At 38.4% G+C, this 25,075-nt stretch overlaps 1 protein-coding gene across 1 annotated transcript in view; it reads right to left on the bottom strand.

The window, feature by feature from the left end:
- Positions 1–25,075, bottom strand: part of MSH2 (mutS homolog 2) — an 83,767-nt gene that overhangs the window by 57,584 nt on the left and 1,108 nt on the right. The window contains exons 2-6 of the mRNA XM_077749233.1: positions 15,228–15,382; positions 11,162–11,440; positions 9,984–10,130; positions 7,723–7,872; positions 5,956–6,089 (exon numbers count right to left, since the gene is read on the bottom strand). Coding sequence (XP_077605359.1) covers positions 5,956–6,089; positions 7,723–7,872; positions 9,984–10,130; positions 11,162–11,440; positions 15,228–15,382 — 865 coding nt within the window. The remainder of the gene's footprint in view (positions 1–5,955; positions 6,090–7,722; positions 7,873–9,983; positions 10,131–11,161; positions 11,441–15,227; positions 15,383–25,075) is intronic.

Raw genomic sequence — 25,075 nt, 5'->3', positions numbered from 1 at the left:
GCAGACTCTTCACCATCAGTGTGGAGCCCAGTATGGGGCTGGAACTCACCGACCATGGCATCATGATGTGAATTGAAACCAACAGTCAGACCCTCAATGGAGTGAGCCACCCAGGCTCCCCCATCAGCAATTTCTTAACAGTGAACTATTTAATATGCTCGCTATCATGTATTCGATGTTCTTTAGAGAATTCTAACTTTAAAATTACCAAGGCTTCATATGAATCTATGGAAAGACAAAAAACAAAAACGTACAAGATTAAAAGCAACAGTCCTAGTATATGAGCAAACATGAGGACTCCTTGGGACATATCAGAAAACAAGTGATAGGGCACCTGAGTAGCTGAGTAGGTTAAGTGTCTGACTTTGAATCTTGGCTCAGGTCATGGTCTAATGGTTCTTGAGATTGAGCCTTGCATCAGGCTCTGAAAAGACAGTGCAGAGCCTGCTTAGGATTCTCTCTCTCTGCCCTCCCCCCGTCACTCTCTCTCTAAATAAACTTTTAAAAAAAGAAAACAAGTGAAAAAAAATAGTAATGTGAATAGTTCTTTTTTTAATTCAAGTATTTTTAATTTACGTACAAAAAGCTAACACTAGGGTAGGTGTATCCTGGACATCTGCAGTAAGATAAGTCCCGTGGATGACCCACTCAAGAAAGCTCACTTAATTCAACTTCATGAAGCCTATATCCTTTACATACTGATGGAAACTCCAGCGGCACACAGATATTGAGGCTGTATTTCTGGTGGTATCAGACCATGATGGCTTATGCAAATGTGGCAAGGATGAGAATCCTGGCTGAATTTTTTTCTGTATATATACTTTTGGTTTTTTTTAAGTAAACTCTTTCCCCAATGTAGGGCTAGAACTCACTACCCCGAGATCAAGAGTCAAATACTCTACCTACTGAGCCTGCCAGGCAGCCCTGGCCAATTTGTTTTAGAGGACTCTAGTAGAGTGACCTTTCTTGCTCTCTCAGAAGCAACAAGGCAAAAGGTGGCAGAGTTATTATAATTCCTAATTTGTTAAAAGTACAAAAAAAGGAGAAATACCTAGATACTCACTCCTAAAAGGTAATAACTTATCATTCTCATTGGAGATAAAAATAATTAACCCATTAGCTAAAAATAAAAATATTTGTAGTCTCCGTACAAGTAGGTTTTAGTGAAATGGAAACATGAGCATGACAACATATAAAGCGATTCCATGGCTATAACTTGAATGAGAGGCAAAATAATATGTTTCATTTCTGATGTTAAAATCCAATTTGGATCAAATTAAGTATCAGTGATAGAAGCAATAAATACAGTTCAGCAATTAAGGGCAAGGGCTCTGGAGTTAGGCCAGCCTGGCTTTAAATCCAGTCCCCACCACAAGAGAGCTGATGAAGATGCTCAGCAAAGTACCAGGCACAAAGTTGATACCAGTCTTAGCATCCTCCTCCCCCTAACAGCGTGGCAATAATGTAAAAGTAATCCCACTTTCATCATTATTCCTGAACCTATCAACTGGGCTACTGTCCTTGATAAGATGTGTGCACCAAACTCAGAGATCTAGTGACATCTGTCCCTACTTCTTCTCTAATGAAAAAAGAAAAAGAGAAATCTTTGCTTTCCTTAACAGAATTCACCCAACAGCAACGTAATTTCCATTTTTTTTTAATGTTTATTTTTGAGAGACAGAGTCAGCACAGAGCCCAATGTGCAGCTTGAACCCAAGAAGTCCAAGATAATGACCCAAGCTGTAGTCAGATGTTCAACTGAGTCACCCAGGCACCCCTAAAATGAACCCTTGGGACACCTGGCTGGCTCAATCAGTAGAGCATGTAATTCTTGATCTCAGGTCATGAGTTCCTCCATGATGGGGGCAGAGTTTACTTTAAAAATAAAATAAAATAAATGTATTAAAAAAAGAAAATTAAATTAAAATGAACTCTTCACTTACAGACTTCCACAACTTACTCTTCTATAAATAACCCCTAAATAATGATGAAAGAAACAGAAAACTTGATTTGACTGTTACCCTGAAGAAAGATCAATCCTAAATCCTCAGAGGGAGGCAATGGATTCGCCCTAATAGCCCTGAAGGTGTAAACTAGGAAGTCCGAGGTATCACAGCAGGCAGAACTGAGAAAGGGAGATAATACAAGGAGACTGTCCAAACAAGAACTCGTATAAGGAGTATAACTTTCTCCTCCTATTTTGTGATTTTCAGCATTTGGTCTTGAAAACCAAGGGCTTTTCTAATTGCTGGCAAACAATAAGTTCTCACCAAGATGAAAAGGAGAAAATATTTCTTCTCATCTTACAGGTGCAGAAAAACAGATCATATTCTGACTTATTAAAGCCATCCTCGCAAATACTATTCTAATTAATAAGTCTTGTTAGACTACCAGATTTGGAAATTATTGCTATGTGCTGCGAAGAAACCTTTATTTATCCTCTAAAAAAGTCTAATTTTCAAATCTTCTAATGTAATTTGTTACTCTGGCAAATAATATAAAAATGACATCTCAGGTTTCAGAAGAGGGTAAATAACATAGGTGTTCCAGTTGTTAAGCCAGATGGGTACAAGTGACACTTGCTCTGTTCACACAAGACCAAAATTAAAAATATAATCAATGATCTAGCGCTTGAGAGTTAAATTACCTAATTTTTCTATTAAAAAAAAAAACACTAAAAGATGAGAGACAATAGCATAAATTTTTGCTTGTTATATTATAGAAAGACTCTCCATGAAAGGATACTCAAAAAACTGATTAAGACTGGTTGCTTCCAGGGCAGTCATGGCAACTCACATACAGTACAATAAGAAAGGAGTCCCTTGAGGAGTTCCTGGGTGGCTTTGTCAATTGGGCGTCCAACTTCACCTCAGGTCATGAACTCGCATCTATGGGTTAGAGCCCCATGTTGGGCTCTGTGCTCACAGCTTGGAGCCTAGAGCCTGCTTCGGATTCTGTGTCTCCCTCTCTCTCTGCCCTTGCCCTGCTCATGTTCTGTCTCTGCCTCTCAAAAATAAATAAACATTAAAAAAAAGAAAGAAAGAAAGAAATGAGTCCCTTGAGCTGTCAAACACAGAGGCCCTGAGGAAGAGATTCTAGGGAAGTTGGGGACAAGAGAATTATCACTGTGTAACCTTCTGTTCTGTTTGAATCTTCAGATGTGTAAATGTTATCACTTATTCACAAACAAAATTTAAAACTGTAAACCACTTTATTTACTTGCAATTGTCTAATCCTTCCTATTTCTTCCTTTAAGTTATTAAATCCACTCTTCTTCCCCAGTAAATCTGCCTTTAGAAAGTCACCACAGCATCTCAACTTCTGCATTTTGTTGTTTTTTCTTTGTTTAAGTAGGCTCCATGCCCAGTGTGGGGCCTTAACTCACAACCCTGAGATCAAGACTCACATGTTCTACCGACTCAGCCAGCCAGGTACCCCTCAACTTCTGCGTTTTCAATAAAATACCAGCACATCCACAAACCACTAACCTCCTGAGTTATTTTTATTGTAAGGCTCTTCCACAGGATTAACACTCAGTTTGATAATTATTTACAGGGTGTCTTACCATACTGCCCAACTATTTTATGGATGCCTGGCAACGTCCCAAATAGCCAAAAGATCATTATGCTTTTGTATATCATCAGCATTCAGTAGGTATTCAACAAATTCTTGAGTGATTTAACATCACAGCCATAAAAATATCTTTTACCTATTCGGGAAATGTCACTTAATCTGCCCAATGGAAAATTAGGTACAAAGTACGGTCATTAGAAATAACCTAATTAGGGGCGCCTGGGTGGCTTAGTCGGTTAAGTGTCCGACTTTCGCTTAGGTCATGATCTCGCGGCTCGTGGGTTCGAACCCCGCATCGGGCTCTGTGCTGACTGCCAGCTCGGAGCCTGGAGCCTATTTCAGAGTCTGTGTCTCCCTCTCTCTCTGATCCTCCCCTGCTCACGCTGTCTCTCTCTTTCTCTCCTAGAAATAAATAAATATTAAAAAAAAAAAAAAGAAAAGAAATAACCTAATTATTGGGACACCTGGGTGGCCCAGTCAGTTGAGCATCCACCTCTTGATTCAGTCTCAGGTCATGATCCCAGGGTTACGGGATCAGCCCTGTGCTGAGTGTGAAGCCTGCTTGAGATTCCCTCTCTCTCCCTACCCCTCTCCCTCTGCTGATTTCCCCTGCTCACTCTCTCTAAAAAAAATAAAAACAAATGCATTAAAAAAAAAAAAAAAAGAATCTTGGGGTGCCTGGGTGGCTCAGTCGGTTGGGCGGCCAACTTCAGCTCAGGTCATGATCTCATGGTTCGTGGATTTGAGTCCCATGTCAGGCTCTGTGCTAACAGCTAGCTCAGAGCCTGGAGCCTGTTTCAGATTTTGTGTCTCCCTCTCTCTCTGACCCTCCACTGCTCACACTCTCTCTCTTAGAAAAAAAAGTAAAAAAAAAAGAACCTAATTACTAAGAAAGGTAAAATAAGGGTAAAATGCTACGTACTTAATAAAAACTCTTAAGTGAATGAGGGGTGCCTGGGTGGCTCAGACAGTTAAGCAACCAACTCTTGGTTTCGGCTCAGGTAGATCTCACAGTTCACAGGATTTAGCCCAGTATTGGGTTATGCACTGACGGTATGAGCCTCCTCCGAATTCTTTCTCCCTCTCTCTCTGCCCCTCCCCCGCTCGCACCCTCTCCTCTCTCAAAGTAAACAAATAAACTTCAAAAAAAAATGCTGAACGAGAAGATAAAAGAGCAACAGTAAAAATTGTTTATGATAAATTAAGTAAGTGGGGAAAAATTGGGGCACATAACTATATTACGATTTACAACTATGTTTCAAAAAAAGACTAATATAAGAGTGCACCATCTAAAATGACACATTTAGGGGCGCCTTGGTGGCTCAGTTGGTTAAGTATCCAACTTCAGCTCAGGTCATGATCTCGCAGTTTGAGTTTGAGCCTCGCATCTGGCTCTCTAGGCTGACAGCTCCAAACCTGGAGCCCGCTTGAGATTCAGCGTTTGCCTCTCTCTCTGTCCCCCACCCCTCCTCCCCACTTGTGCTCTGTCTCTCTCTCAAAAAATAAACAAATACTAAAAAAGTCATTTAAAATTACTCCATTTATATAAAGTTCAAAAACAGGCAAAATTAATCTATGATGTTAGAAGGACAGTGATTACTTTGAAGTGAGGTGGGGTAATAACTAACAGGAGATTCCAGGAGTTACTAGGATGCTACCTATGTTGTTTCTTGATTTGACTGTTGTTACACTGCTGTATTTACTTTGTGAAAATCCACCAAGCTGCACACTTAGCAGCTTGTTCTTATATATATTTCTTTTAAAAGTCTTATAATCCTTATCTAAAACAAAAGATAAAAATAAAATATACCCAAATGTCAATCATATTCAAGTAGCCAAATTATAAAACCTTTCTTTTTCTCAATTATAGTGATTTTCTGGAATATATGTTTAGGCTGCCTTAAACCCCTTCTAAAATAATTAAAAGGAAGTGCTTCCTATGCGCCAGGCCTTCATCAAAGTACTTTATGCATACTTAATTACCCAATCTTCATAACAACCCTACAAAATAGGTGTGTCATTACTGTCATTTTAGAAGGAAAGGAACTGCAACACAGAGGTTAAATAACTGTCCCAAGATAACACAGCTAATAAGTGCTAGAGACATAATTTGCACCAAGGTACTCAGGCTCTTAAGTTTACGTTCTGAAACACCATCCATCTCTCTGATAAAACTTTACTTTTTTATAGTGGAAATAATTATTAATAAAATAAGTTATCAAATCAATCTAAATCCTTACTACTCAATCTCTATGTAGCTAGCTCTCTGTGCAATCAGATGCTAAAATACAGGAGCAAATGTGCCTATTAGAGTAAAGGCATAATCTTGTGGAGTAATGAGAAGTTACTCAAAGCTTACAGAAGTGTACATTAGTAATATACCTCTCTTCTATTCTGTTCTTATCCATGAGAGGCTGCTTAATCCACTGGTTAACCAGTCTTTGTCCTTGAGGGGTTTTGCATTTATTTAGCAATGCAGCCAGAGACTGAGAGCCAGTGGTGTCTTCAACAGAACCCTAGTAAACAAAAAAAGAAAAAGGAAGAAGAGCATGCTCATTAGTGAAAACTTTACTGTGCTACACTTAATATTCTTCAGATATTAAATGAGAAATTTGCACAGAAGTTCCTCTTCCTTAGCCGGCTCACTGTCAGGCTGGGTGTCAGTCTATACTATGGCACCTGGGTATTTTGAATCCACATGGTCAAAATGGAGGCTTCTAAGATGCCATCTCACGTTTAGCCTAGCAACCCTTATTTCCATTCTTTTATGATCTCCAAAATGTGGTGACCCATTTGTCATCCTAACTCCTCTCTGGAGAACTGGGATTAATGGCCAGACCAAGCCCATGTAAAGTCTTCAGTAAAGCACACCAGTGACCATTTGCACATGAAAGGCCCCCAGTTGTGTGAAAGGTAGCTTGTGTCTCATGGTGCTTCAGAATGTGTGTAAGTGTGCATGATAAATGCATGACACATACTCATATGTGTTGCTACGGCCATATGTTGAAGGCCAACATAACTGGTAGAAAGAGTCTATTAGAGGAAATGGAACAGTTCTGGTGATTCTTAAAGTAAAACGTGTAAGAGGGCCTGGGTGGTTCAGTCAGTTGGGCATCTAACTCTGGGTTTCAGCTTAGGTCATGACCTCACGGTTCGTAAGTCTGAGCCCCATATCGGGTTCCTTGCTGCTGGTGCAAAGCCTGCTTGGGATTCCCTCACTCTCCGTCTCTCCCTCTCCCCACACACATTTGCATATGTTCTCTCTCTCTCTCAAAATAAATAAAGTTTTAAAAAATGTTTCTGGGGAGCACTTGGGGGGCTCAGTCAGTTAAGCCCAACTCTTGGTTCAGCCTCAGGTCATGATCTCATGGTTCATGGGTTACAGCCCCGCATCAGGCTCTGCACAGTGCACAGCCTGCCTGGGATTCTCTCTCTCCTCCATCTCTGCCCCTATCCAACTTATGTTTGCTCTTTCAAAATAAATAAACTTAAAAAATATATTTTTTGTTATTTTTTAAGTGAAACATGTATAAAGAAATAAAATTTTTTCTTAAAACAAAACCTCCTGTTCCTAAAATCAAACTTTCAACCTATTAATATAGATTTTCTGCTGTGTAATTTTCCCCAAACCAAAATCACTTTATAATTACTGTAGTTTTAGGGGTGCTTGGGTGGCTCAGTCGGTTGGGCATCCTACTTCGAGTCAGGTCATGATCTCATGGTTCGTAGGTCTGAGCCCCGTGTTGGGCTCTGTGCTGACAGCTAGCTCAGAGCCTGGAGCCTGTTTGAGATTCTGTATCTCCCTCTCTCTCTGACCCTCCCCTGCTCATGCTGCCTCTCTCTCTCAGAAATAAATTAAAAAAAAAGAAAGTTAAAAAAAACAGACTTTCTAATTACTGTAGTTTTAGACATAAAACTTTTCAAAATTAATTTTTTTAAAAACTGCCATTAACATAATAAACTTGTTCATAAAGCCAGGACGAATACTATTTATATAGCTTGCAACTAGAAAAATATAGTAATTTAAAGCTGTATATGTATTCTAAGCATAATATTTCAAAATATTTAAGCTCCTTAATATTTTTCAGTATAGAACAAAGGAAACATTTTTTAACCATTAAATGTTTTTAATACATGTTATTCTTTTACCTGGAAAAGGTTAAGGGCTCTGACTGCTGCAATATCCAACCTCATGTACTGGCTGAAGTCAAAAGTAGTCAGTTCAAACTGTCCGAAGTTTGATTCATCTGATAAGAGTTCTAAAAACTTGATTACTGCAGACAATGATGAAGCTGCAACCTAAGATTAAAAATAAATTTTTTTAAAAAAATTAAAGATTCTAGGGGTGCAGCTGGTTGAGCGTCCAACTTCGATTTAGGTCATAATCTTGTGGTTTGTGGGGTTGAGCCCCACATCGGGATCTGTGCTGACAGCTCAGAGCCTGAAACCTGCCCTGGATTCTGTGTCTCTCTGCCCCTTGCTCCCCACCTCTCAAAAATAAACATTAAAACAAATTAAAGATTCTATCACTAGAATCCTAGAGGTATTTTAAAAAACAAATAGCAAAATGAAAATAAATTCTGAACACTATAATTTTCCTTGGTGTTACTTCCCAATCCAAACCAAGAAAAATCAGACAAATTTTAAATAAATCTCTTAAGATTAAAAAATTGGTTTTAGAAAGTGAAAACTTACTGTTAGAGTAGAATCATTTATAATAGTCAAAAGTGGAAATGACTGAAATACCTACCAAGAGTAAAATGAATGAAGTTTGGCATGTTCTCCTCTATGGAATACTACCCAACCAAAGATAAGAGCACAAACAACACAGTGGGTGACACATGACCATATGGATAAATCTTACAAACAATAATGAACAAATGAAACCAGACACAAAAGAGTATAAACTATATGATTCCACTAATATAAGCCACAAAAATAGGCCAAACTAGTCTATGCTAGCAAGAGGTGAGAACCACGGTTACTCCTGGTGGGGTAATGACTGAAAGCAAGCATAAAAAAGCTCTGAAGCCTTGATACTATTCTGCTTCACAGATGCTGGTTATTTGGGGATCTAAAATTCATGAAAATCCAGTTATACACTTAGGACATATGTACTTTCCTACATGTATATTTAAATAATAAAAAGTTTAAATAATCTATGTCATTACTGTAACACAAATAGTTCAGGACATCAAATCAACAGCCCAATGACAAATCCTACATATTAAAATCTACTTGAGACTAGACTAGATTCCTTGTGAATTGTACCTGCTTTCCCTAACTGAAAAGAGTCATCTACCTGTCCCTTCCCAACTCCAGCAAATGTATAAGGCTGTCATAAGAACTTCCTGCAGTGTCATCATTAAGTACAGATAAAAACTTTTTAGTAGCCCTAAAAGCTTCTTCATATTTTCAAGTGATAAGTTTCTAATACTAGCATTACTGCTTATACATACTGGCTTTTGATTATGTTAAACAACAAAAAGTAAAACAATTACGTAGTTTATAAGAATCAAACTATTACATGATAAGCAATGATCACAAAATCATGACAGTCAATGATAGTCCCATTCTAGTTTAAAATCTACTTTGAGAATTCTAAGGCATACAGCTTGTCCTGTCTTTTTAAGTATACAACAGAATTTTCCATTTTACTGGTCAGGGACCGACAAACATCCTGTCAAGAGTTTCCAATGTTTTACAATAAAACTACATCTCAAGCCATACCGACCACGAAGATTTAAACAAAGAAACGTTTCAACCACTGAAAAATCCCATAAAAATTACATTGTTTCCATATTCACTTCTACTATTACACATACATAATCAGTGCCAATTTTTTAGCCAAACTGTTTAGGTGTAGTATTTATTATGCATTATGTGCGTGCACTCACTTGCACGCGCGTGCTCGTGCTCTCTCTCTCTCTCTATATATATACACACATACATACTTTGACTCTTCTTCCTTCCTGATCTCCCCAACAATCCCTCAAGATTATCTATTTAACAAATAATGAAATTCCCTCTCAGAAAGATGAAGTAATTTATTAAAGGCTCTACAACTTCTACATTATAAAGCTCTGAAAGCTCTTTCTTCCACCCTACAATCACTATGCTATCTCATCCACTTAAGTGACCTTAATCAGGCAGGCTCTTTCCTGTGAAATCAATAAAACTCTTTCTTGCCTCAAGGATGTATGTTGTATAAATATAATGCAATTATATTTAAGGTTATGTTTCAATTTTCCTAGTCATTTCCTTAAATTTTTCACAAGTTTATCACAGTAAAAATAAGTTTAATTAAAATCAGTGATCCACAGTTGAGACTTTTGAGAGATATGAAAGAAGTAGCCTTCCAAAAGCCATGATTATAATTTAAGAGTAAATTCACATTGTAATCTACATACCTGATTCTCCATTTCTGGCAAGACAGCACTATTCATCTGCTCTCCTTTTTTGCCTTTCAACAACCGGTTGAGGTCCTGATAAATATCTTTTGTAAAAAAGTCAGCTCTTTTCCTTTCTGTGATCAGAATTCCTCCTCTCTGAATAACCTATTTTACAAGAAATAAGTTAACTTACTTTGAGAAAAGGAATGAAAATAGAAATGAGAAAAAATTATTATCACCTGACAAGTATAGTAAGAACAATTATTAACCCACATTAAATTTTTATATACTGTGCAAGACATTGGGAAGATATATATACTAACACATATTTTTAAGATCTATATAAACTAAGTTTTTATGGAAATTTTAAAGTATGTTCATATAAAGGTTTTTAAAAAGAGCCCCCTCCCCAAAATAGTTCCAATAGTAAAAAACTCTTAATAGAATAGTATTTATGGAAAGTTGCTTAGATACTATCTATACTAACAATGCCCAGTATAGATTTTCTATTTCCCAAAGCAGTTCTTACAGTATCTGAAGCCCATGAAAAGAAAAGAATCCTTAAGGGCTATGACATTCCTTAAATACCTAAATAAACCATATACTTACACAAACAGTATAATCAAACAGTATAAACAGAATTTTTTTAAAAGACTCAAATAAGAGGCTAAAGGTCCCACTTAAACTATCTTAAACTGAAGATCTACATCTTATTTACTTGATAAATCCATGCTAAATACGGTAATAAATTGTTTTTCTTTTAATGGACCTAAATCATCTCCCCTCACAACTGTGAAAGCATTCCTTTCATCAGCTGTGATCCCTTTAAGATAGCATTCTCTTACTCTTTTAGGAAGGAAGGAAGGAAGGAAGGAAGGAAGGAAGGAAGGAAAGAAAGAAGCAAGGAGAGAGAAGGTGAGAGGGAAGGAAAGAAGGAAGGGAAGGAAGGAAGGATGGATGAATCTGAAGTAGAATAAGTCTTAAACAAGAAACAGCTTGCTCTACAGTCCTCTTAAAGATACAAAGTTTCTGTGAAAGATAAACATCAAGATAATCCTCAAAATAAAAAATTACTGTAATTAAATACCAAAAAATTTGACTTTTAAACTACTTTTTTCCCTTAAATAAAACAACAGCACGTTAATTAGAACCTTTCCTAGGCTGAGGTTCTCCATCACTAGACTTGATTCCCTTACCTGCCTCAGTTTCCCCATGTCTCCAGCAGTCTCTCCTCCTGGTAAAACACATTCCTTTGGTCCAATCTGAATTAGGAGAGCCTCCAGATTGGAGAACTGATCATTATCAGGGAACTCACAAAGTCCTAGCTTCCTCTGTATGGAGTCAACATACCCAACGCCGACCTGTCTTTGGCCATCAACTATAGATATTTTAACACCCACAACACCAATGGAAGCTGACATATCGTTGTTACCAAAAAGAATGTCTTCAAACTGAGAAAGATTACCTGGAGAAGCCTTAACAAAAATAAACAAAAATTTTTAAGAATTGTTGAATGCACTTTAAAAATTTAATAAGAAATAAGAATTATCCCCCAAAATTATTTATAACACTATATTCCAATTACTATTATCTTATTTTCTATAAAGTACCCTTCCTATTTTTCCAATTATTTTCAGGACATCTGGGCATATCTAAAAAATAAACGTTATCAAAAAAGATTTTCAGTTTGAAATCTGGCAGCTGGAGGGGTACCTGAGTGGCTCAGTCAGTTAGGCATCCAATTCTTAATCTTTGCTCAGGGTCGTTGAGTTCAAGCCCCACGCTGGGCTCTGCACCAGATGTGAAGCCTACTTGCAATTTGGCAGCTGGATTTATACACACGCGATCATTAAGGTATCCAAAGTAATAATCCTGTCAATGATATGCTTACATTTCTACATCCTGCAAAAATGCCTACCTATTGGTTGCACATTGTATTTTTGTCAACTAGCTATACCACATAGAAGAGCAGTATTATTGGCTAAAAATACTGACTTTGGAAAGTCAATTCTCTATTAATATATTTATCTGTAAAATGCAGAGACAGTTTCACATCAGTCATTTCCAAATAAAGGGTCCCTGACCTATTTTCAATATTTCAAAAAGATCAGAAATCTCTCCGTAAGACTGTACAAGTCGGGGCGGCTGGGTGGCTCAGTCGGTTAAGTGTCCGACTTCGGCTCAGGTCATGATCTCACAGTTCATAGGTTTGAGTCCCGCATCAGGCTCTGTGCTGACAGCTAGCTCAGAGCCTGGAGCCTGCTTCGGATTCTGTGTTTCTCTCTCTCTCTGACCCTCCCCTGCTCACGCTCGCTCTCTCTCGCTCTCTCTCAGAAATAAATAAAAATATTTAAAAAATTAAAAAAAAAAAAGACTGTACAAGTCAACTAAAGGGTCAAGTTTCTTCACTTTTGGCTGGTGTCAGCCAGTGTCACTTCACTTTTGACCAGTGTCAAGTCAGTGGGTGAGAATACATATTTCAACCTGATCAGAAGCTGATAGGAAGCCGTTAATAGGAGGCATTTTCTGATACAACTGACCACCCATGGTATGAAACAGGAGTCACAAATAGTCCAAATGACCACAGTGACAGCCAAACTTAAGCAACCAATATTCAAGAGTTTTTTGGTTTTTTTTAACATTTATTCATTTTTGAGACAGAGGAACAGAGCACAAGTGAAGGAGGGGCAGAGGAAGAGGGAGACACATGATCTGAAGCAGATTCCAGCCTCTGAACTGTCAGCACAGAGCCTGATGTGAGGCTCGAACTCATGAACCATGAGATCATGACCTGAGCTGAAGTTGGACGCCTAACCAACTGAGCCACCCAGGTGCCCCAATAGTTTTTGAAAGATTTTAGCATCATAATCATTTATTTTTTCATAATATGATTCTAAATACCCTGTAACTATGGATTGTTGATTAAAATCTGGATCAAAAATGAAAAGGAATGGGGAGGCTGGGTGGCTCAGCCGGTTAAGCGTTTGACTTCGGTTCAGGTCATGATCACAGTTTGTGGGTTTGAGCCCCGTGTCAGGCTCTGTGCTGACAGCTAGCTCAGAGCCTGGAGCCTGCTTCAGATTCTGTATCTCCCTCTCTCTCTGACCCTCCCCTACTCACGCTGTCTCTCCCTCTCAGAAATAAATAAAACATTAAAAAATTTTTTTTAAAGAATGAAAAGGAAGAGGGTGTCTGGGCAGCTCAGTTGGTTGAACATCTGACTCTTGAGTTTGGCTTAGGTCATGATCACAGGGTAGTAGGATCAAGCCCCATGTCAGGATCCATGCTAAGTATGGAGCCTGCTTGGAATTCTCTCTCTCTAGGNCCAAAGAAATAAATTAAAAAAAAAAAAAAAGGAATTCTCTCTATCTCTCTCTCCGCCCCCTCTCCTGCTAGTGCTCTCTGTAAAATAAAAAGAAATAATTTAAAAAATGATATGGAGGGGTGGGTGCCTGGCTAGCTCAGTGAGTAGAGTATGTGACTCTTGATCTTGGGGTTGTGGTTTGAGCCCCATATTCGGTGTAGAGATTACTTAAAAATAAAATGTTTCAGTTTTTAAAAATTGAAATGGAAAAACAGTGTTACTTTGCAATCAAATTTTAGAAGGACCAATTCAATTGCACATGTAAACATGCTTTTGCACAAATTTTTTGGATTTGCACACACAGTTTATGAAGCACACCTTTCAACTTTCTAAAGGGAAAAGTAGCTAATAAAATTGGGTTCTTAAGGGTCCTTGAAAATGATAAGACTGGTAATCTGTGAACTAGATTGTATCCAAGATCTTTTCCCACTCTGTACATACCATTGAGAACACAGGAAAGAAATCAATCATAGAGACTACTTTAAATATCATTAATACTTTACAACAGAATAAGCCAAAAAAATGTCATGATATACCAGTTTTTGCAGTTTTAGATCTGAATTTCTTAAAATGTCAGGATTAAGATACCATCTTTTTAACCTGATAAAGATATATATTTGAAAAAAATTCCCCATGACTTAAAAGGTAGGAGTTAAAGTGAATTCATCTTGAAGGATTCATACAGGACACAGAGGAATGAGGTATGATGGGATAATCATGGTAATCTCTTAAATTTAGGATTTCACATTTTGGTGTTGTTACTAATGGAGTTCTGTGAAAAATGAGATAGAAAACATCACTTGGTGGTACCTCAATTTTCTACCAAAAACTTTCAAGACACAGACTAAAACTTAGTAAAAGCCTCAATTTTCTCAGTAAAACACCAATGAACATTCCCAGTAAACTCTGTTAAGGTAGAAAGCTAAATTCTCCCAGATATAATCTTCAGTAACTGACTGTATTTACAAAGGCAGGTGGGGGAAACACACAATATAGAACAAAGACCGAATATTATATTTGAGGTAATACGAGGATCAAATGTTTAGACAGACTATTAAATCTCTCAAGAAAAAACTCACAGGACTTTCATGTTGGAAAACATCACTAAAAACCTTCTAATTTTACTGTTTAGGGAGAAAGAGATACAGGAGAAGGTTGGGAAGTACACCAAGGACACCCAGAGGGAGAGAGGAGAAAAGAAATTAAATACGCTGACTATGAGCCCAGAGCATTGTCCCCGTTACCACATTTATTTCAAGAATAAATTAAAACTTCCCAACAACACTTTAACCACTCATTTATTCCGGTATTTACCGAGAACCTACTCTATAGGCACTGCAGTTGAACAACCAAAAACAGCACCTTACAGACTGGCAATGAAGACACCATTATATAAAATAAAATAGCACTACTATCTCCTAAAGGCACAGGTGCCTTTCTAGAGACACCAAGGAATGATCAGCATTAAACCAAGTATCTGACTTATGAAATATTATAAATATAATGGAAGAGAAAGGCACATACAAAGATATAAACATATTACAAATGTGTATAAATGAGATATTTGGAATACAGTAAATCTGTACATTACTTTAAAAACAGTAAAATCAAATCTCTGTCTAATGCTGGCATTCAACTTTATGTAAAGTCTCTTATATCATTTAGGTTTCAGGGATACTGACAAAGCTCAGAGTATTCATACTCATAGTAAGGATTTAGTGAATTTCAAAGTCACTATTAAACTGTGATTTTTAAAACCACATGATAAAGAATATTAGTTTCTCAAAGTATTTTATTACCACAACCTGGTTAAAACATTTAAACACACAGACTTCCCTTACATCTTTATTTTTTCTACTCTTAAAAAAAATAACCAAATTAAAAAGGAAGATAATTACCTTAAATGCCAAATACCAATCATTCTCCTTCGAGGCCTTATTTCCAGCTCTATTCTTATAAACTTCAACTCTATACTGACGAACTAGAAGAAGATCTTTTACAAAAGACTCAAAATTCATTTTACTAAGTACAACACTCTCCAGAGTCTTTGTTCCTAAAGAAAAATATTAAAAGTACATGTTACAGATTTGTGGATTTAAAGTAGTAAGTGTTCAAGTACTTAACACAATGGTTCCCCCAAGCTACATTCTTCTCTCAGTAATTCATTCCTTCAATAAACTGTTTACCAAGCACTTTTACATGTCCCATGGTGGTGGTTGAAGGGTATAAAATGAACAGATATAGCCCCTCTGCTTCCGTGGAACCTACACATCAAAATAAAAAATTAAGAAGAAAGATAAAAGAATAAGTAAATATATATATAGCTAAACTTACTTGTCCTTTCTTACAATTAGTTTCTCAGAAGTCTGAATAAAGTCTAACTAACACGGAGTGACTTAATTGGTTGAGCAGCCAATTCTTGGTTTCGGCTCAGATCATTGTCTCATGGTTTGTGGGTCTGAGCCCCACGATGTGCTCTGTGTGCTGATCATGCAAAGCCTGCAAGGTATTCTTCCACTGTGTGTCCCTCCCCCACCGGCTCTTTATCTTAAAATAAATAAACATTAAAAAAAGTCATAACTATATAGTATATATATGTATTTACATAGTATGTATATGAAATTAAACTTTTCCCAGAAATGTCTATAAAAACAAAGTAGTCATTATTCATTGCAAAATATTCTAGGTAACACATATCAAAATTCAGAAGTTCAAAAAAGTGGGAATGCAAACTGGCGCAGCCACTCCGGAAAAGTGTGGAGGTTCCTCAAAAAATTAAGAACAGGAAAAAAAAAATTAAGACTAGAACTACTCTTTGACCCAATGATTGCACTACTAGGTATTTATCCAAAGGATAAAGGAATGCTGATTCAAAGGGGCACGTGCACCCGCAATGTTTATAGCAGCACTATCGACAATAGCTGAAGTATGGAAAGAGCTCAATATCCATCGACTGATGAATGGACAAAAGCAATGTGGTATACATATACAATGGAGTGTTGCTAGGCAACTGAAAAGGATGAAATCTTACCATTTGCAACAAAGTGGATGAACTAGAGAGTTATGCTAAGTGAAATAAGCCAGTCAGAGAACTACAAATATATTTCACTAACATGTGAAATTTAAGATACAAAACAGATGAACATAAGGGAGGCAAAAATAATATAAAAACTGAGAGAGAGACAAACAATAAGATACTCTTAAATACAGAGAACAAACTGAGGGTTGCTGGAAGGGTGCTGGGTTGAGGGCATGGGCTAAATAGGCATTAAGGAGGGCACGTGTTGGGATGAGCACTGAGTGTTATATGTAAGTGATGAATCACTAAATTCTATTCCTGAAATCATTATTATGCTATGTTAACTAACTTGGTTTAAATTTAAAAAAAAAAAAAAGTAGAGCAAAAAGGAGACTTCCCTTTCACACTGATCCCTTACACATCAAGTTCACCAGCCAAGTACTATCAGTTTATAAATTTTATTTCCAGGGTGCCCGGGTGGTTCAGTCAGTTAAGTGTCCGACTTCAGTCTCACAGTTTTCACAGTTCATGGGTTTGAGCCCTGCGTCAGGCTCTGTGCAAACAGCTCAGAGCCTGGAGCCTGCTTCAGATTCTGTGTCTCCTTTTCTCCTTCTGCCCCTCTCCCATTCACACTGTCTCTCTCTCTCAAAAATAAACAAAAATTTTGTAATATTTCCAAACACAGGCTATGCACACACAAACATTACATTGTTCCTCTCTTACATCAATGGTCGCATACTACAAACACTGTTCTGTGTCTTAGCTTTCTTTTAACTTTAATATATTTTGGAGATTGTTCCATCAGGACATAATCAGCTTCTTTCTGTTTACGGCTACAAACATTCCAATAACTCAGGATGCACTATAATTTAGTCTTACTGATGAACACACAGGTTGTTTCCAGTCTCTGCTATCACAATGCTGCATGAATAATGAAGGAATATCTGTAAGATAAAGCCCCCAAACTGGAATTCATCAAAGAATACAGTGATTGTGATAAATATTCCCAAACTATTCCCCTTGATTGGCTGTATAAATTAACACTATCATCCATAAAGTATGAGTGCCATTATTTCCCCTATCCAATCAACAAAGAGTTTTCAAGCTTTCTAGTCTTCATCTTAGATTATTGGTTCTGAACTGGGAACAATTTGCTTCTCTAGCAGACATTTGTCAATGCCTGCGGACATTTGGGTTGTCAACTGGCGGAGGTAGGATAGCGGAGTACTAATGGAAGCTAATAGGTAAGGCAGGGATGCTGTTAAACATGCACAGGATGGACAGTCTCTCACAACAACAAATTACTCAGTACAAAATATCAATAGTGCCAAGGTAAGAACTCTTACTAGAAAACAGTGTCTCACCTTAGTTTTGACTTGCAATTAGCAATTATCAATTTCTTATAAAATTAATAAAACCACCCACACCAAATGGAATAAAAATTCAATTTTCATATGATAGGAAATACCAGTTATTCACCTAAAAGTATTTACAGGGTCCCTTGGGTGGCTTAGTCAGTTGAGCAACCGATTCTTGATTCCAGCTCAGGTCATGATCCCAGTGGCCTGGGATCAAGCCCTGCAATAAACTCCACACTGAACGTGGAGCCTGCTTAAAATTCTCTCCCTCTCCCTCTGTCCCCTCCTCTGCTCACACTTTCTCTTTCTAAAACAAAAAATAAGTAATTCAGAACAGGGATGCCTGGGTGGCTCAGTCAGCTGGGCATCCAAACTCTTGATTTAGGCTCAGGTCATGATCTCACCTTTTAGGAGTTCAAGCCCTGCATCTAGCACTCAGTTCTTAGCAGAGCCCACTTCAGATCTTTTGTCCCTCTCTCTCTGCACCCCCGCCCCCAGAACTTGTGCTGTCTCTCCCTCGCTCTCTTTCTTAAAAATAAATATTTAAAAAAAATAACATGAGCACCTGGATGGCTCAGTCAGTTAAGTCTCCGAATTCAGCTGAGGTCATGATTCCACAGTTTGTGGGTTCAAGCCCCATGTTGGGCTCAGTGCTGACAGCTCAGAGCCTGGAGCCTGTTTCAAGTTCTGTGTCTCCCTATCTCTCTGCCCCTCCTCAGCTCACACTCTTTCTCTCTCAAAAATAAACATAAGTTAAAAAAAAAATTCTTTTAAATAATAGATGTCAAGTATAAATATCAAATACAAATCAGCATGAAGAGTAAATGACATAATTCAACTGTTTTATACAACTAAACACAACTGATACTTCCAATATTCCTTCATTAGTTATAAGTACTAACAAGAATCCCCACTGTCTGACACCCTGAAAAGGGGCTCAAATCTTGCCTAACGTTCTTCCCTAGAACATTCCTCATGATCTCACTCAGGACTGACAAGTATCTACGGGGACCAGGCCAGTTATCAAATGAGCAAAGGAAGCCAAAGGAAGAGAACAGACCTGACATGACAAGTGGCTTCAAAAGAGACCATGGAGTAGAGACCATGGAATGGTAGGAACAGTGACAAAACAAGGAAAGCCTATCAGGGTAAAGGACAAATCTAGACCACATCAGAGAGCAGCCACTCCGCTCTGAACCCACTGCTGAATTGTGGGAATATTCATACCCAGAGTTTTCAACTATGTAGACTTTTCAAAAGCAGCTCAAAATATGAATCTTTTTCATGAAATCTCCCAATGTTTAAAATACAGGCAATCAATTCAAAACTAGAGTAAAACACTATTTAGGCCACCAGTCTTCAACTCAGTCACATTTTCTTACAGACTTGAATAAACTGCTGTTTCTTTAGCTTGCATTTAGAAAGCAAGTTGCCTGAAAATTATGTTTACTCTAGACTCTCATTCAACAAGGCCTGTACTCACATTTCTCAGAAGCATGCTCCAGAATGAAGGCCTCCAGCCTGCAACAGACTGCTATCGCCCAACTAACACTCACTCACCATGAGTACCTCAGAGTGGAATGGGAGGTCCCATTTAAATTATTTCCTGGTTTGGCCTAGCATTCATCTCACTTTGCGTAAGACTCTGGTTTTTTTTTTTAAGTTTATTTATTTTGAGAGAGAGAGAGAGAGAGAGAGAATCCCAAGCAGGTTCCATGACGTCAACAGAGCCCAATATGGGGCTCACTCCCACCAATCAAGAGATCATGACCTGATCTCAGATGTTCCCTCTCCCTTCTTTAATACTAAAAGTCCCATATTCCAGGAACCCTCTCAATCCCAAGAAAACTAGAGTGACTGGTCACCCTACCAACCCATCCAGTTGAATTCCACATGAGTAACATTATTCATATAATAAAACATCATAAAAATAAAAATAAGAAAAACAGGTGCCTGGGTGGCTCAGTTTGTTGGGCATCCGACATCAGCTAAGGTCATGATCTCATAATGTGTGTTCAAGCCCTATGTCAGGTTCTACACTGATGGCTCAGAGCCTGGAGCCTGGGCCTGCTTCAGATTGGTCTCCCTCTCTCTCTGCCCCTCCCCTGCTCACACTCTTGTCTCTCCAAAAATAAAAGAGAAAAAGAAAAAACAGAAAAGAAAAAAACTTGCTCAAGGAAGGAAAGCACTGATAGGAAAACTTGCTCAAGGAAGGAAAACACTGTTTTTCAAATCATCCTTTAGATTTTAGAAGGCAAAACGTAAAGTCTAACTCAGCAAAAACAATTCCAAGAGAGGGAAAAAAACAATAGTCTGGCAAAATTCTGAAACAGCTCTTAAATCATCAATCCAGTACATGTGCCAACAGAACTGTCTGGCCAGCAAAAGGTTTTTTTTTTTTTTTTAATGTATTTTTTTTAATGTTTTTTATTTATTTCTAGGGGAGAGAGAGAGAGAGAAAGAGCGTGAGCAGGGGAGGGTCAGAGAGAGAGGGAGTCACAGACTGAAACAGGCTCCAGGCTCTGAGCTGGCAGTCAGCACAGAGCCCGACGCGGGGCTCGAACCCACAAACCGCGAGATCATGACCTAAGCGAAAGTCGGAAGCTTAACCGACTAAGCCACCCAGGCGCCCCAAAAGGTTTTTAAAATATCTGAAATTAAATGCTATTAAGCATTGAATTGAATTGAATGAGCAACCACTCTCAGATCCACAAGCCCCACCACTCCCTATTATCCAACTACTTTGCACATCAATGTTATCTACTTGGTTCTGGGTAGAAGGATCCAGAGCAATCCGATCAAATCTTTCAAATGACAAATTCAACAGAACACAGGTTCACAACTGTGGTGATTTCTTAAGAGTGGGTGGGGTGAAGAGACAAATGAGATAATTCCCCACCCCTACTTCCATTGTTAAGGTATGGACAGGGTGCCCAACTGCCAAGGTTATCCTCCAAAGATACTATTTCTCTCAAAGGAGTTTGTGTGACATACTGGGTGGCAGTGCATTTTAAGTCTTATTTACTGACAGACATCGAAAATATAGCTACTTAGGGTGCCTGGGTGGCTCAGTCGGGTAAATGTCTGACTTCAGCTAAGGTCATGATCTCAAGGGTTCGTGACTTAAGAGTTCCATGTCAGGCTCTGTGCTGACAGCTCAGAACCTGAAGCTTGCTTCCGATTCTGCATCTCCTCTCTCTCTCTGCCCCTGCCCCCATTCACTGTTTGTCTCTCTCTAAATAAACAAACATTGGAAAAAAATAAAATAAATACAGCTACTCTATGTTCCCAATGAAGAGACTGGCATTGTATTCTTTGTCTACCAGCTGGGAGGTAAAACTGACCTCCTACTATGAAATAAGGGAACAGGAACAGAAAGCTGTTCTGTCCCCACCTGAGATATAGCAAAAGGAATAGCTTCATGTTCATACAAGATTTTTCTCTTCAAGAGTAATTTGGAGCCCCCAACCTCATTCTGCTGACAATTACCATGTGTCTGCTACACGTGGGCAATTATACCACCAGGTGCTGGGGTTCAGAGGCAGACATTGGCTAAAACAAAGCTCCTGCCCTCTAGGAGCTTTCAGTCTACTGGGATAGATGGGCACCAGGGTAGAATAAATGCTGTGTCTAGGGCAGGGAGAAGGTCCCAGGGCAGGGAACACCTAAGAGGCACAGCTAACCAGGCAGTCCTAATGTGGGAATCAAGAAAGACTTCCAAAAGGAGATGCTTTCTAAGCTGAGATCTGACAGCAAAAGAGGCAAAAAGTTAAGGAAGTTTTTCAGTGATTCAGATTCCTTATCCACAAACTGGAGCTAGCTACTAACCCATCTCACAGGGCTTTATTACAATAATGTTATCTCTAGATGTTAAAGATTAAAAGTAGTTAAGGGCAGCCTGGGTAGCTCTGTCAGTTAAGCGTCTGACTTCAGCTCGGGTCATGACCTCACGGTTCACGGGTTCAAGCCCCGCGTTGGGTTCTGTGCTGACAGCTAGCTCAGAGCCTGGAGCCTGTTTTGGATTCTGTGTCTCGCTCTCTCTCTGACCCTCCCCTACTCATGCTGTCTCTCTCTCTCTCAGAAATAAAAAAAATTTTTTTAAATAAAAAAAAAGTAGCTAAGAAGATGCAAGTAAGTCTAAATGCTAACAGAATGAACCAGATAGAAGAGAGAAGATACAATCAACAGAAAGCCACCTCTGAGAAGAGGGGATGGGATCCAGACCACAGCAAAAGGCTTACCTCCTCAATGACACAACAGGGAAGGAAAGAATGGGTACAGATGAAATTAATAAGGATAAGTTCAAGGGATGCCTGGGTGGCTCAGTCGGTTAAGCATCTTGATTTAGGTTCAGGTCATGATCTTGTGGTTCTTAGGTCTGAGCCCGTGGGATTCTGTCTCCCTCTCTCTGCACCTTTTCGTTTACGTGCTCTCTCTCTCTCTCTCAATTAAATAAACTTAAAAAAAAAAAAGTATAGGTTCAGGAAATAACCCAAATGTCTGTGAACTAGCAAATGGATAAAAACAAGGTATGATATATCCATACAACGGATTATTATTCGGCAATAAAAAGGATTAAGTACTGATAGCAGTGATGAATCTTGAAAATATTGCTAAGGGAAAGAAGCCAGTCATGAAAGACCATATATTTTATGGTGCCATTTCTATGAAATATCCAGAATAAGCAAATCTAGAGAGAAGGCAGGTTAGTAGTTGCCTAGGTTTGGGAGAACTGGAGAGGGTGGAAGGGGGGGGAGTGACTGCTAATTAGGTACAAGGTTTCTTTTTGGGACTGATAAAAAATGTTTTAAAATTTACTATGGGACCACCTGGCTGGCTCAGTCAGTAGAGCATATGACTCTTGATCTCAGGGTCTTGAGTTTAGAGCCCCATGCAGGTACAGAGATTACTTTAGAAAGTATAAACCAACACACAAATAAATAAATAAATAAAGTGTTATGGTGATGGTTGCTTAACTTTGTGAATACACTAAAAACCACTGATTTGTTTAAAATAATGAATTGTATACTTTAAATGTGTGAATCATATTGCATATGAATAATATCCTAACAAATCTATTACTTAAAATCTAGGTTTAGGGGCAGGAAATTGAGGAATTTCTAATGATTTCTACTTTCTATAGTCAGAGGCAAGTTCAACTGCTAAATAATGTGGGAAAAGGTTACAGGGTCCAAGATTTGCATAGAGTGCAAATACATGGGGTCCTCATCATGCATTACAGTCCAGACATAATTTACCAATCTAGGGTCATTCCTGCAATAAGCAATGCTGCCTAGAAACATAACTAACCTTAACTTGATCAGGTTTCTCTCCTCTCTCTACCCCTCCCTTGCTTGCATGCACGTTCTCTCTCTCTTTCAAAATAATAAATAAATAAATAAACGTAAAAATAAATTAAGGGGTGCCTGGGTAGCTTAGTTGGTTAAGTATCTTGACTCTTGGTTTCGGCTCAGGTCATGATCTCATAGTTCATGAGTCTGAGCTCCACTCTGGGTTCCGACTGACTGAGCCTTCTTGGGATTCTCCCTTTCTGCCCCTCCCCTGCTCGCTCTCTGGGTCTCTCAAAATAAATAAATAAATTCAAAAAAAATTTTAATAAAAAAATAAAACTGGGGTGCCTGGGTGGTTCAGTCAGTTAAGCGTCCGACTTTGGCTCAGGTCATGATCTCACAGTGTGTGGGTTCGAACCCCATGTCGGGCTTTGCGCTGACAGGTCAGAGTCTGGAGCCTGCTTCAGAATCTTTGTCTCTCTCTCTGACCCTCCCCTGCTCATGCTGTCTCTTTCTCTCTCTCAGAAATAAATAAAACATTAAAAAAATTTTTTAAATTAAAAAAATAAAAAATAAATAAAATATTATTTAATAAGATCTTGACTTATATATACCGCATCATACCTTGCACAGTGAAAACTGCAAGACACTAGCTTTGGGGATCTATGGTACATTTTTGCTTTTGAGTCACTCCCTCTTTATTTCAACCCATTTCTAATAACAAATGATCGATCCTTTTATAACGGTTATTATCCTACCCAAACATATATTAGGACAATTTTTTACCTAAAATGTGTATTTGGCATAAACGTCTAACAGAAGAACTAGATCCTTAGGAATAATTCACATTTACTTGCTAATCTCTGAAAAGTTAAATTCACCTTTTTTTAAGTTTATTTATTTATTTTGAGAGAAAGAGAGAGAGACCATGCGTATGCACACAATCGGGAGAGGTCAGAGAGAGGGAGGGAGAGAATCCCAAGGAGGCTCTGTGCCATCAGTGCAGAACTGGACTCAGGCTCAATCACATGAACACATAGGATCATGACCTGAGCAGAAACCAAGAGTCAGATGCTTAACCAGCTGAGCCCCTCAGGGACCCCAAGTTAAATTCACCTTTAACGCCATTCTCAAGATGACTAAGAGGAGGGGACAGTCTAGGTTACTCTATTCAAATGTGCCCAGTAAACACATTTCAACCTTCAAGAGCAATGAACGGAAAATTTTTGTTTTTTAAAAGTCTACACTCCAGTATAAAAGATTCTTGGATATTTATACTAAATGTTCTTCCCAGTAAATAGGTGTAATGCTTAGCATCCATTATTCCTTTCATAATCTAAAATAGAAAAAAAGAAGTATTAGAATCTTCAACAGGTGCTTAGGAAAATCAGTGATTCAACTTACACAAACATACAAGTTTAGAACTTTTTACATTTGAAATGCTTAAACCATTCTAGACTGCACAATACAAAAATAAGAGAGTTAAGTGCACTAGCCTCAAATAACTTTAAAACTGGAAAGCAGCTTAGACCATCCTTAACTATGATGCCATCCATAAGGATCGCTGAATGGTCTTCATTGATCCCAATACCTCTACTCTCACCCCCTCTAACAACCCCTACCCTACAGCCAAATGATCCAACGTAGCACTTCACTTTTTACTTACATCATCCAACCGCTCAGAGCCTACAGCATAAAAAGTCCAACAAATCAGTACAACACAAAAAGCCTTTTATCATCTGATCCCATCCACCTGGGCCACTCTCCTCAGGGGTTTCTGCTCCAGCAACAGCAATCTGCCTCTTTTCAGATCATCTCCATTGCAAACATCCAGTCCTTTAAGACTCAAGTGGAATTTAGCTTTTCATACCGTGCTTCTCCTGAGGTCTCCAATCTTTGACATTTCTGCCTCTTTGCCTCTCCAACAACATGCTGTGGAGCACACCTCCACAATTTTTCACCCTGAATTATTTATTATTTCTGCCTTGCTCGCCACTAGAGAGATCTCTGTGAAGGCAGGGATACTGTCTTTCCCAAGGTCCATAACCCTGAGTGATACAGCAGCACTGGATAAATTT

The sequence above is a fragment of the Crocuta crocuta genome, unplaced genomic scaffold (assembly GCF_008692635.1).
Source record: "Crocuta crocuta isolate KB4526 unplaced genomic scaffold, BGI_CrCroc_1.0 scaffold118, whole genome shotgun sequence".
Lineage (NCBI taxonomy): Eukaryota > Metazoa > Chordata > Mammalia > Carnivora > Hyaenidae > Crocuta > Crocuta crocuta.
The sequence above is the reverse complement of the archived record's forward strand: the minus strand, read 5'-3'. Positions and strand labels throughout refer to the sequence as shown.